General features: G+C 30.8%; 1 protein-coding gene across 1 annotated transcript; it reads right to left on the bottom strand.

The window, feature by feature from the left end:
- Positions 1-9,864: 9,864 nt before the first annotated feature.
- On the bottom strand, positions 9,865-12,404 carry LOC132742405 (prostaglandin E2 receptor EP4 subtype-like). The gene is made up of 3 exons (XM_060730821.1): positions 11,583-12,404; positions 10,225-10,964; positions 9,865-9,895 (listed from the first exon to the last, which is right to left on the bottom strand). The coding sequence occupies exons 1-3, from the start codon at positions 12,402-12,404 to the stop codon at positions 9,865-9,867; spliced, it is 1,593 nt and encodes a 530-aa protein (XP_060586804.1).
- Positions 12,405-12,762: the final 358 nt, after the last annotated feature.

Genomic DNA, 12,762 nt, shown 5'->3' with positions numbered 1-12,762 from the left:
GAATACTGTTTTTAAAACAAGTTAAAAACAAGTTAAAACGAAATTAACTTTAATATTAAAATCTGTTTTCCCCACTGGTAGCCTCTATTAGTCGAATTTCTCATAAAATACAAAAAGTGTTGAGCTGAAAAAATAAGTTTGACAATCAACGTTAAATGGTGATGATATTATTCTTTCTTTTTTTTCAAATAAGTCAAACCATCCATCTATATATTTTTCTGTTACTTACGGCGAATTAATATTAGACCTGGCTCTGTGAAATGTAAGAGGCCGCTATTTTTAAAAAAGTTGTATATTTCACGGGAGGAAAATAATTGTGTTTGATTCAGAGGGATATCATTTGGATTTGTCAGTCAAAGATTTTTTAAGAAGAATGAACACTTATTTGAGGATTGTTACAGACAATAAATAAGTGTTGACAGATGTGTAAACGTTCAAAAAGCGGCTAGGAAATTGGAAAACATGGAATTCTTGAAAGGCTGCCTTACGAACGCTGGGTTGTTTACTTAGGTTGTTATTAGGCAGTTATTGCTCTTAGGATACTTTAATATACCCAAATGTCATCAAGAGCAATTTTGCATGTGGAAGAAATTGTATTTTTCAGACTGTAAAAATGAAACAAAAATTTAGAGACGATATATAGTGATTGGTAATTTGAATTAATTGAAGTAACTTTTCTTCTTTTAATTACTTTTAAAATTTCAATTATTTATCAATTTCAGCTTTGTTTTTCTCCAAACAGCCCTGACAATGTCAGAATTGTCACTAATAATAAAATTGAGGTACAGCATGGGAAAAATCTTTAAAAAAGTAGTCTCATCATTGAAAAGTGTGAACTTATATTTTGATAATTTTCACTTGAAAATTTTCAAAAATTTAAATTTTCCGGAAATCAGTAATCCATGAAAAAAATAAAATAAAAATGAAAAATTTTCAAGAAAGAGCAAAAAACAATTTTTTTAAAACTTTTTAAAAAAATGTCTAGAATAGGCATGAAGACCATTAGTGGTGGAGTAGGGTTTTTGGTATGCAACTTTTGTATTGGAAAACTGTTACCGCTAGAAGGCGCAAAGGAGGTTATTGCCCTTGTTTAAAATGCTGTTTTCATCATTTATGACAAATATCAGGAAATTTTAACATTTTCAAACAGTTCCTACCCGGGGAGAAAAAACTTTTCAATAAGTACTTTTTTATTTAAAAAAGCAAAAATTTTTTTTCCATTTAAGGCCGTTCAAAATGAAAAAAAAAAAAACAAACTTTTTTTAATGACAAAAAGATGAAAAAAGGGGAAAACTATTATATAGTTGAGATACAAGTAAACTGAACGCTTGGTCATTTAAAAATGTCTCTTTTTCTGGACATTGACACCTTAAATCACGATATTTCGCCTCTCACACATGTACAACACCTGCCTTTGAGACTGCGAAACTGTAAACGGAGTTCAATCACTGGTTTACATTGTATATTTATCAGTAGGTATCAGAATTTCAAAAGTCAGCCACTGTAGTAATTGTTATTTTGCCATAATAAGCATAGTTATTCATTTTTTTCAAAATGTTTGCTTTCTACATCAGTATCCGAATTTTATACTAATTTTCTTAATAATTCAGAATTCATTAAGTATCTACAAAAAATGAATATGCAATATTTCTGTTTGTTTTCATTAGTTCAATCATTACATTAATAAACATTGCATAATATGAAATTCAATACGTTTTATTTACAGCCAGTAAGAATTGGACAGGAAGTTTTTTTAAGATGTAAATATACACTCTTGGTTTATACAGCTAAAAGTTTGTTATTTTGTTTGTGTTTTTTTCACGTTTTTCAGACGGAAAGTTCACAAAATTATTAACTGCGTGCACAAAAACAAAAATCAAAGATTTGTAAATATTCCTACCCTTATCGACATCAATTCTATAAAAGTACATATAGTACACTTGTAGTAGTAAATAGTAAATAGAATAGAGCATTTCATTATCAATCAATCAGTTCTAAATCTGTAAACAAGTAGTTCATTTCCATAGTATTCTCCTTTGCAGATTTATCAAATGTCCCCATTACATTAATTGTTTTTGTCATTTCAATATTCATAATATTCTATCATGACATATTACATCATGTACCAGGAGAATTTCATCGGTTTAAACGCCTAACGTTTATGTTGATCAAATCAGTGCGATAGTTCAATTCCATTTGCACGTAAATTATTTTTACCAAGCGATATTTTCGGAAGATGAAATCAATATAAGGCTGACTATAATAAAACAATTGAAGGATTTCGTGCACCTTCAGCTAAAAAAATTAATTTATTATTAATCAACTACGCAAAGAGCCACACATATAGTCATAATTTTGTGGGAGTTTTAATAAATTCTTTCTCTGTTTGATGACGTATATTAAACTTCAGAGCGTGGTCGTCTTACATTATTCCATTAACAACGGTTTATGATGACGTATTTGTCACGTCATGATATACGCCGCTTTTCATGGAATGGCACTAACGTGTCACATTGAATATTCCATGGTGACCGCCGTATGAACACATCTGCAGATGTTTCTGAATTCAAAATTACACCATTTTCGTGTTTAAATGTTGAAGTCTGCTAAAGCCGGTGCTAGGGGGGTATATGGACGGTAACTTGCATTTTCCAGTTCTGTCAATGAACAGGCTCGATCAAACCGACACTGCAACATTGCTCTAAATTTCAGCGATATGAAAATAATTTATTTTGTCGTTCGGATAAATCACAGTAATTACAAAATAAAACTAAGATCATAGTTTGGAACAGGCGCATTTTCTACTTCTTTTGAGAGTCTAATTTCATATTTATATAAATAGTTATAACTTAATAACGTTCCTCAAAATATTTACCTTAATCATAATAGTAAGTAATTTTATTCTTTCTGATTACTTGTCTTAACGTCACAAAAGACAATTACGAATTTACATAAATAATATATTAACTAAAAAACATTTTCGTATATTCTCAAACAATTCAGAGTCTAGTAATGTAACAAACATGTACACTTCAAAAACTTTTCTACTTTCTCGATAGTGATCTTGTGCTTTAGCAAAAATATCTACAAAAATGTACTTGTATAATACCGTAATTATTATAACAATACTGTTTGTGAAGTAATAATGGATTTTCATTTAATCACAGGTATATTTGTGACATTAATCATTTTCTCTACATTTTTCTAATTATATCATCGTATAGATCAATTATGCAATTCCTCTTGGGAGCAGGATGACTCAAAATAAACCATTTTGACCTCTGTATATTATTTTCATTTCATTACTTAAATGTCTCCGGGGTCACCGTTATTTTGATCTCTTTTCTATGATAAAATATCGCGACAATAAATTAAAATAAGTAATAAAAGTACTGATGATTGAATTACACTGTTTTTGATATAGAAACAATATCTTAATATGTCCATCATTACAGCAATAAAATTGAGAGAAAAAAAGTTAAGCCAAAACGGCAAAACTTAAAATGTTGCAGGCTCGGTTTGATTGAGCTGACATAAAGAAATTGCAACTGTTCATTTTCTAGCGAAAGATACGGTTTCAGCAATGAGTAAAATGTGTACATTATGTGAAAATGCAATGCGCAGCCTACCTACACAACCCAGTCACACCAACAGGACTTTCCTTAGTTATAAATATAAAAATAAAGAACAAAACACCGAGTCTTAACTGCAACTTGTGACAGTGGGGCGGTTAATTGAGAAAATAGTGCAAATGGTAATACAAGCATGAAACTTTCAGGAAACTATCTTTACACCATGTAAATTTCAATATCAAGATGGCCGCCATTTTCAAAAATGGCCGATATATAAATTTGACGTACATTAATAGCTCATTCAATCAAAAAAATGTACAGACCTGAGTAAATTCCACCTTTTTTACGGAAGGCTGGCAGTCAAACATGTGTGGTGATTCTGGTTCTTGTTGCTTGATCGCGTGGGGGTTGCGTTCATTTCCTTGTTGATCTTGTTTATCCTTGATCGCGTGGGGGTTGCGTTCATTTCCTTGTTGATCTTGTTTATCATATTCCATATTCTAGTGGAAACCTTTTTTTTTTGGGGGGGGGGGATGGAGGCGGAGGGGACGGGGTGATTTGTTTGTCATAATTCAGATTTGTATTCTGGAAAAAACATTGTGAGCGAATGAGTGGAAATTTTTTAAACGACTTGTTAAGACTTATATCAAATTGTACATAATATAAAAACCATTATCAGTCACATCATATAAAAGAAACCTCAGTGGTTTTCTTAAAAAAAATGACTGCTACCGTACAGAAGTTTACCTAGACTCGGTTTGTCTAGTCTGTCCATGAGGATACTTGAAAGTGCAACATCTTTCACGCCCGGCTTGAGTAGTATTCAACGTTCAACCCAATAAAATAAAATATGTGTTGAAAGCATGTTATATCCAATCACGGGTCCAGTACGATTTTCTGTGCAATCAACTTATTATTGATAGAGCTTGTTTTTTTTCAGTTATCTTCTAATACTAATATATGTTTTTTGCGACTTCAAAAATATTAAACATTATTTCTTGCACACCAACGGATAATAAAATCAACATTTGTGTCACACAACAATAACTGCTATCTATCTTTAAGACATATTTTTGTCTATGATACCCTTTCGTTTTTACCAAACGTCGTTTATAGCACCGCCTAAGTAAGAGTTTGTTGTAAATAAGAGTGCAACACGTTATAATACTGACACCGCTTACGAAAATCATTAAGTCATTAATAATCATCAAAACATTCAAAGAATAATGATTGGCCAAAAGGTTCATTAGGCTTAGTTCAAAAGTTAAAGCTATTGGCTGAAACAGGGCCTTTCAAATAGACTCTGGGTGAATACACAATGCACTTTCCAAGATGATAGCTAGAAAAAAAATAATTGAACTATATGATAATACAATTTAAGATTAGAATTATAACAATGCATCTCATACACGAAAAAAGGTATTGCCACAGAGCTAAACAATTACAACAGTGATCAAAATTATAAAATGATTTAAGTATTATTGAACATTAAGTTCAAGATATTTTTCTTTACATTTTCACATAAATGGCCATTCACTTTTTTTCCTGTGAATCGATGCAACCTGTTGGTTGTAAATTTCTAATCAACTTGGAGAAAAACTTTGTAAAGTTTGATATTTTTCGTTCCAGTCCATTTCCACAGTGTATATAGCTGAATCTGTACATCATGTTTTGTGTATGTTCTGAAATAAAATATATTAAAATCAAACTAAAATTATTAAAAACTGCATAGCCTTGAAGCCAAAAAAGTGTGATTTTATGTTTCAATTCACAAGATATGAGAACTTAAAACAGAAAGATAGTCAAATGATAAATAAGAAATATACTCAGAAATAAATTGAAAATTGTATTATTGTGAAATTTTTGAAAATTAATAATGAATTCATTCAATGTGTATATTATGAAAATGGAATAAAAACAAGATAAAAAAAAGTATGCACTTACAAGATATATCACGTTAAAGCGGGAAAATGAATGTTGTTGTACAAATATTTTAATACTTGTTTCGTAACTGGATAACCTTTTCTGGAGAACCCTTGAAGTGTCCGTAACTTCCGAATAATCTTGATACTTTTAAGTCAGTTGTAAGGTTTACTTTTGTACTTTAAGCATGAGACCTTAGCTTGTTTGTTTATTTCATATTGAGTATAAATGTCGTTTTTGAATTTAAATGTTTTCTTAATATGTGTTTTTGACATTTGTTATTAACATTTATTTCTTCTCCTTTAATTCAACGGCTGGCTGAATATTTTCAAGCGGTGTTATTTACAGATAATATTTGGATCACATATATCATTGTCTGAATATGCACTTTTAAAAGATTAAAGCTAGTAAGTTAACCATTATTTATTTTCTATCTTTTTAGGCAATTTTATATATCTGATATAAAATGATTTAACGTTAAAAAGCCAGAATATCATTCATATGAAAAAAAAACTAAGGAAAAACGGGTGATCCCCCGAAAGCAATGGAAGAAACTATATAGACTCGGTTTGATTGAGTCCTTTCATAAGAGATATTGTAAAACTGCAACATCTTTCACGTCCCCTAGCACCGGCATTCTGTAACACTTACTCGCTGGAATCAATCATCCCGACAGAACAAAAGGAATATAAGAAGACACCGAAGCTTAGTACAGGGTAGCCTTTTATAGCTGCCACACAACACTTGACACCTCCTGTTGTGAAGTAAAATAATCCTGAAAAGGGGCCAGCAATGACAATGAAAACTGTCGATATGATTTGATATGTTCTAAAAGTGCAACATCTTTCTGTTCTTAAAAGACTACTGATTAATGTCTATTGTTCAACACATTGGCGGTAAAATTATTTAATCGGTATGTACTGTTTATACTATTGCATATATTATTATATCAAGGTATATAAAACTTTTTTAAACTTTTAGATAACTGTAAAATATACGTTGTTTTGAAACTACCGGCATGTACAAAAATGTTTGATAAAAGCAAAGAACATGATATCTCGTACAGGTACGTATAAAATACAAATACAGAATTGAATGTGTATGAATAAAAGATAGAACGTATTAAGTTGTGTTAAAAGTTTGATCTATTCTCCTCATAAAGATCAAAGATATAGCACGGACTTCAAACTGCAATAAACAATTATATCATTGATAACTTGCAGTTTGATGTCATATCAATAATTTGGTATCATTATTCCTACTTTGAAGAAAAATAAATCATAGTAAAATGTTAAACAAATGTTAATTTTGGAATAATAATTTGTCACAGATTTTAAACGTTTTACTACTTAATATATTAGAAACAAACTATGTGAACGCCGAGTTCAGTAGTTTGTGAATATATTGCTTGCTAAAACAAGTTTCAAACCTTAAATCATGCAACTGTATACGTCTGTATTCACACTCATAAATTTACAGCTCTCTTAAAGCCACAAATTCATTATTTAATTTTTTGGTTTTATATTAACTATTGCATAAGTATATATTTATCAGTTGATCAGTTTACATGCAGAGAGCCGTTAAAACATATCAATTATTCCCAGTATGTTGATATGAAATTGACAAGCTAAACAAACTAGTGTTAATATTCTCAAGTCAGCGCTTTGATGCTATAACAAGATTCACATTAGTCTGTTAAGAGCATGTCATTTACGTATACAGTCCGGCAGTGTTAAAGAACACCTGTACAAAGTGTAGAAATTAAAGTAGAAATAGTAACTCTTTTACCCACATATGTGCTACCCACATATGTATGTATTTAGATTATTAGTGTAATGTCTGTTGTTACAAATGTAACATTGATTGACAAAAATAAAAGAGCATTGTATTGTATTGGTTTGAATAGTGTAAGTATTGCAATCACAGGCTTTAAAGTTATTGGAAATAAAACAAGAAACATTTTATATATTTTTATCACATGACATCCCTTGTTTTACGTATTACTTAATCATTACGTATATTTTTATGACACGCCAGTGTAACATAACATTGTCATACTTTCATCAATTTCAAAGCATTTAGCCATGTGATAAAAAGAGTTTTACATCAGTTGTCATAAAATTTTAATTTTATAAACTCCTTCTAGAAAATGTTTTAAATATCTCCTGAGGCTCACTTTATAACAATCTCTTGAAACGGTTATATAAAATCTTACATTTCATGGTAACTCGTGTCAAACCTTAAATATATTACTGTTAACATTGTTTTGCCAGTTGAAAGTTAATTTGTTACTTTGGATCATAAAATATCCCTATTAGAAATGACAATATTGTCATAACTATCTGGGAATCATATTATTTGCGAATAGCTAGAATTTAAAGCGTTTACTTTAAAACAAACAGTATAGTTTTCATAGATCGTTCAACATGTACTTATGCTTTATCCAAAATTAAAAGAAATAACACACACACTCAACGTTTTGATTTGGAAAAATGTAAAAAGGACAAACCTTGCATGTCTTTCAAAACGATTACGTTAAGTTAAATCTACTACCGTGTTCATGCAATAAAATTACGTTAAATGGTTTAGAAACATTACAGACGAGCAAGTCGACATATTTCTACAATTAGAAAACAATGATGAACTTGTGTATTTTCAGTACAACTCCTTTCAGTTCGTACACATTACAATTTCTAAATCAAATCGTATTGCACGGGAAAATAATTATCAAACAACAATACAGCTATTAAACAAACAGTAACAGAGTTAATATCATATTTAAATATAAAATGTTTCACCATTTTATCATGACACTATTATTAGTTAGAATCAAATTGCAAGAGCATTCACAGAAACGCATTATGATGACAAAGAAATCTTCTTTTAAACACCCATTAAAATTACATCAAGATTCATCATCTTAATGGAAATTGTTGGTGAAGTTTTAAAACAATGGCATAAATCAAATCAAATTACACTTTTATTAGTTCCAAGCCATCTTTTCTGATTTATGCTAAAAGCCAAGGAGGATGTCAACAAAACTACTTAGAATATACTTGTTTGTTTTAGCTGGACTTTTATCGAAGAAAAATATTTTGAGCTATCAGTTGTTCCAGTTGTCGATGCAGTCCAGAAACGGTAACGTTGACCATTTTTTTCATTTCTTAATTGATTGTCTTCATACTTGGACACAATCATCATTTGGACAAAACTGTCAAGAAGACCCAACTAAACTTGACCTTGACTCAAAGTCAAATGTTTGATTTTTGCTTGATTTGCTATAACTGGCTATAACTTTATTTATGAATTGATTGCCTTAACACTTGGACACAGCAATCATTTGGACAAAACTTGCAAGAGGACCAAATTGTTTATGGCCTTTACTTATCAATAATTTTCAACTTGACAGTCTTTGCTATAAATGGCTGTAACTTTGTAAATTATGATATTGTTTTTATACTTCACAACAACATGCACAAACCTTAGGATAAGGCATTAAAATTTTCATTGAATTTTATCTTAATTTGACTTGGACACTGCAATTAGTGAATTTTGCTTCAATTGGCAACAACCTTGTTACCAATTTTTGGGTTTAATTTATACTTGGACAAAAGAAAACATATTTATTTCCAAACCGACATGTTGAATTATTCTGATATTACCTTGACCTATCATTGACCTTAACTGTCAAAATCAAATTACTGAAATTGACTTAAATTGCCATAACTTTGTTATTTATTTATGGGTCCTTTCACCTCATACTTGGACAAAAGAACACATATGAGAAAACAGACATTTTTAATTTATATATGTAGATTTGATTCATACTTGGACAAAATAGCACTTTTGACAAAACTGGCATGATGATTTATTTCAAAGGAGACCTTAACTTTTGAATGACATTTAAAAAATTTGAATTTTTCTTTTAAAAGAAATGTTTCGTAGGAGTACATTTTACTATAATATCCTTTCTCTGATGTGTTTGGTTTTAAAAATAAGAAAAAAGTCGGGCTTGGGCTCTTGTTTTTATTTATTAATTTAGCTACAATAAGGTCTACCCAGTTAAATAAGTGTTGTCAAAGGAATGGAAGAAATTATTTTGTTTCAACATGTAAGTTAAACTATGATGTACGCTTATTGTAAAACTGCTATCTTTCATTACATGTCTTCATTGCCGGAACAAGTATTTTAGATCATACTGTAAATATGCTCAGTTACACTTGAAAGTGTTTTCACCATTTCAAATTAAACTAAATTGCCGTAAAAATGATACAAAGCATAGAAATGTTGTGCTTTCTGTAGCATTAAGTTTATCTATACAGTCACGACGAATTTTATTTCAAATCCATAATTAAAACATCACTCCTTTTTATTCTTCACTTGATTTTGTTTTCCTCAATCTGCAATGAAAAGAACTTATGTATGCATACAAATATAAGCTGTATATCTATCGTTCCTATGTTTTTTGACATCGTTTTTCTGAATCTTTATGTGTTCAATTAAAATTAAATGTCTTACAAAAATTTATCGTTACAGGTCTTGTGAAAATATATGTATATTCGTTTGTTACCTGCAAATTTGTGAAAAGAATCGATAGACTTTACAAGAATGATTGAATATCAGTTGAAGCATATGTGATAAAACAAAAAGAATAGAAGTTTGGACGAAATTATTGTGTTTGTGTTCCTGGCTTTACATTACAAATAGACAAGAAATATTATGTGCATACCTTTCGTGAGTATTCTTTGAGCTGACTGATAACTTTGTCACATCCGAATAAGACGTTGTAACAAGTTCTTTAGATAAAGTAGTTTCTTTAGTTTCCGAGCTTCCAGACTGATTATTCCATTCTGTAACAGTTATATTGTCAAGATTTGAAACAGGAAATTTTGGGTTGTCAACGACAGGTTTACGTCCTTTATCATAACATATGACTTTGTTTTCTACGTTTGGATTATTGGTGCTATTAGACACGTGACTATCGTCATAGTAGATATGCTTTGGTAACAATTGTTCTTCTTTTGGTGCATCAACCTTGCCTAACTCCAACCGGCAAACACTGTTAGAATCTGTGTTGGGTTGTGTTTTTGATAAGTCTAGTATGGGTTGATTATCAAAGTCTACATCATTTCCTATGGCAAGGGACGGAGATTTACATCTTAAGTTCTGATCATTTTGTCCTATAACACCACTGTAAGCCGAAACACACTGTCTTTTAATTATTGAACAATCATTTTCGACTTTTCTCCCTTCTTCTTCATCTATATGCTCCATATGAATCTCCTCTATTACCTTTAAATATCTTATTCTAATTCTTTTAAAACCTCTCGCAATCTTTATAAAAGTTGATCTTCTTAACAGGATATATAACCATGGGTCAAGCGTCTGGTTCAAGCTGGCTAGTCGGACAGCGGTGAGATCTAATAAATTGTTCTCTACACCCGTTGCCTGGGTAACAATGATTCTTATCTAAAAAGACAAATATATTTGAAAAATTATTCAAACTTGATCTGAACTGCAAAAGGACAATTGAATGATAATTAGAAGTTTGGTATGCATTGATTTTTTTCTTTATGCAAAAAAGGGAAAGAATTAATTAAGACGTGTAATATGATTTGATGCTACATGTTTGAAATGATCGATTATGAATGTGCAAAAAAAAGAATACAGAACATTTATTTCACCGACTGCAATTTAAAATGGATTTAAATATGTCTCGAAAACGGCAGAATTACTGGAAATAAAAGTGTCAGATTGTCAAATGTGCTGAGTGGTTACATAATTAAATCATGTCGGAGTACAATCAGACTAATATACGGTTTCGTCTGTCACAAATAGCACTTTCTCAAAGCTGTTGCAAATTTGAGAAGTTGAATACCAAGTTTGTAATGGAAAAACTTGAGAATATAAAGAAATTTATCTTTACATATTTCCAAATCGTATAAAACGAGTTTATATTAAAAGAGTACATAATTGCAAAGAAACGTAAATTCTATTGGAGACAGTCCCTTGCAAAATCAAAAGTTTAAAATCCAGACATGCGTACATCGACATACACAAAGACCCTTTGGTGTGTCGCTTACAAACCATTAATGGTGCCCAGCAAATAGTGAATACGACTGTCAATGCACATAACAATACAATCATCTGAATCTCGGCATCATTTGACTTTTTCCGCTGGTTTCTCGCTTTCACAAGTCCATCGTGGTCTTGTAAAGATGTATTTAAGGAATATACCCGTTCGTTGGCACGCCTTAGCCTCGTTCTGAATATTGCTACAACAGCATATGCATTGCATAATATAATCGCAAGTATCAATATCAAATTTGTACATGCATATATATACCCATATATATTAGATGTTATTTTTTGAGAATGGAAGTCTAGGTAGCACCATGTTCCAGGATATTGTTTCTCATAATTTCCAAAACCAAATAAAGGTAAAAGTCCGTACAAAATAGTTCCAAACCAAAGAATAAGAATACAAACACGTGCTGTACTCGTGCGACAACGACCAGAGTAGAAAAATACATATCGTAACGCTAGAAACCGTTCAATTGCCATGGCACAGATTATCAGCGGTGTCGCAAGTCCAAATGCCGCCATTGTAAAGCCATGGAAACGACAGTGAGCGTCTCCTCCCATCCATTTACGTTGGCTTACATAAGCAATAAGAACAGAAGGTGTTGTCATAACTATTCCAAGGAGATCTGTCCAGGCTAAACCTTTAATAAAACTATAAAACTTTGTTGTTCGTACGTCTGTCCGTGCCTTGTACAAACTTAAGAGGGCTAATATATTTCCTAGAACACCAGTTAAGGACATCAACAACGGTGATACAATTGTCGCTCCTGCCGGACTTGTTACACAATTTACACTGTCTGTAACATTTGAAGTATGGTTACACATTTCCCTTTATCACACTATCTGAAAAATATAAAATACAATGTACATTATCAGACATTATATTATAAAGGAATCAGATTTGTAAAAGATATTATAAATGAACAGGGTAACTTTGTAGATTTGATATATTTAGAACAGGTCACAGGTAAGCCTGTGAACTTTTTACAGTATCATAGTTTAAAACAGGCAATAGAAATGTACATGCAAAAGTTAAATATTTTTATTTGTAACAATTTGCTTAATGTTCAATATCCTATAATAAATTGTTATGTTAAACCTATTTTAACTATGAAAAACAATAAGAAATATGTCTATGAAATTATAGCTAAAAATTCAGACATACCTACAAGTCAAGAAAGGT

The sequence above is a fragment of the Ruditapes philippinarum genome, unplaced genomic scaffold (genome assembly GCF_026571515.1).
Source record: "Ruditapes philippinarum isolate M1 unplaced genomic scaffold, ASM2657151v2 ctg6445_1_1_1_1, whole genome shotgun sequence".
Lineage (NCBI taxonomy): Eukaryota > Metazoa > Mollusca > Bivalvia > Venerida > Veneridae > Ruditapes > Ruditapes philippinarum.
The sequence above is the reverse complement of the archived record's forward strand: the minus strand, read 5'-3'. Positions and strand labels throughout refer to the sequence as shown.

Bases quoted from the DNA above. Each gene is read 5' to 3' on its own strand.
- LOC132742405 (XM_060730821.1), bottom strand. From the start codon at position 12,404: ATGTGTAACCATACTTCAAATGTTACAGACAGTGTAAATTGTGTAACA. The intron at 10,965-11,582 runs GTTTGTAAGCGA...TTGTCTTTTTAG, and splicing joins TTTGCTGGGCACCATTAATG to ATAAGAATCATTGTTACCCA. The intron at 9,896-10,224 runs GTATGCACATAA...TTTTCATTGCAG, and splicing joins TCAAAGAATACTCACGAAAG to ATTGAGGAAAACAAAATCAA.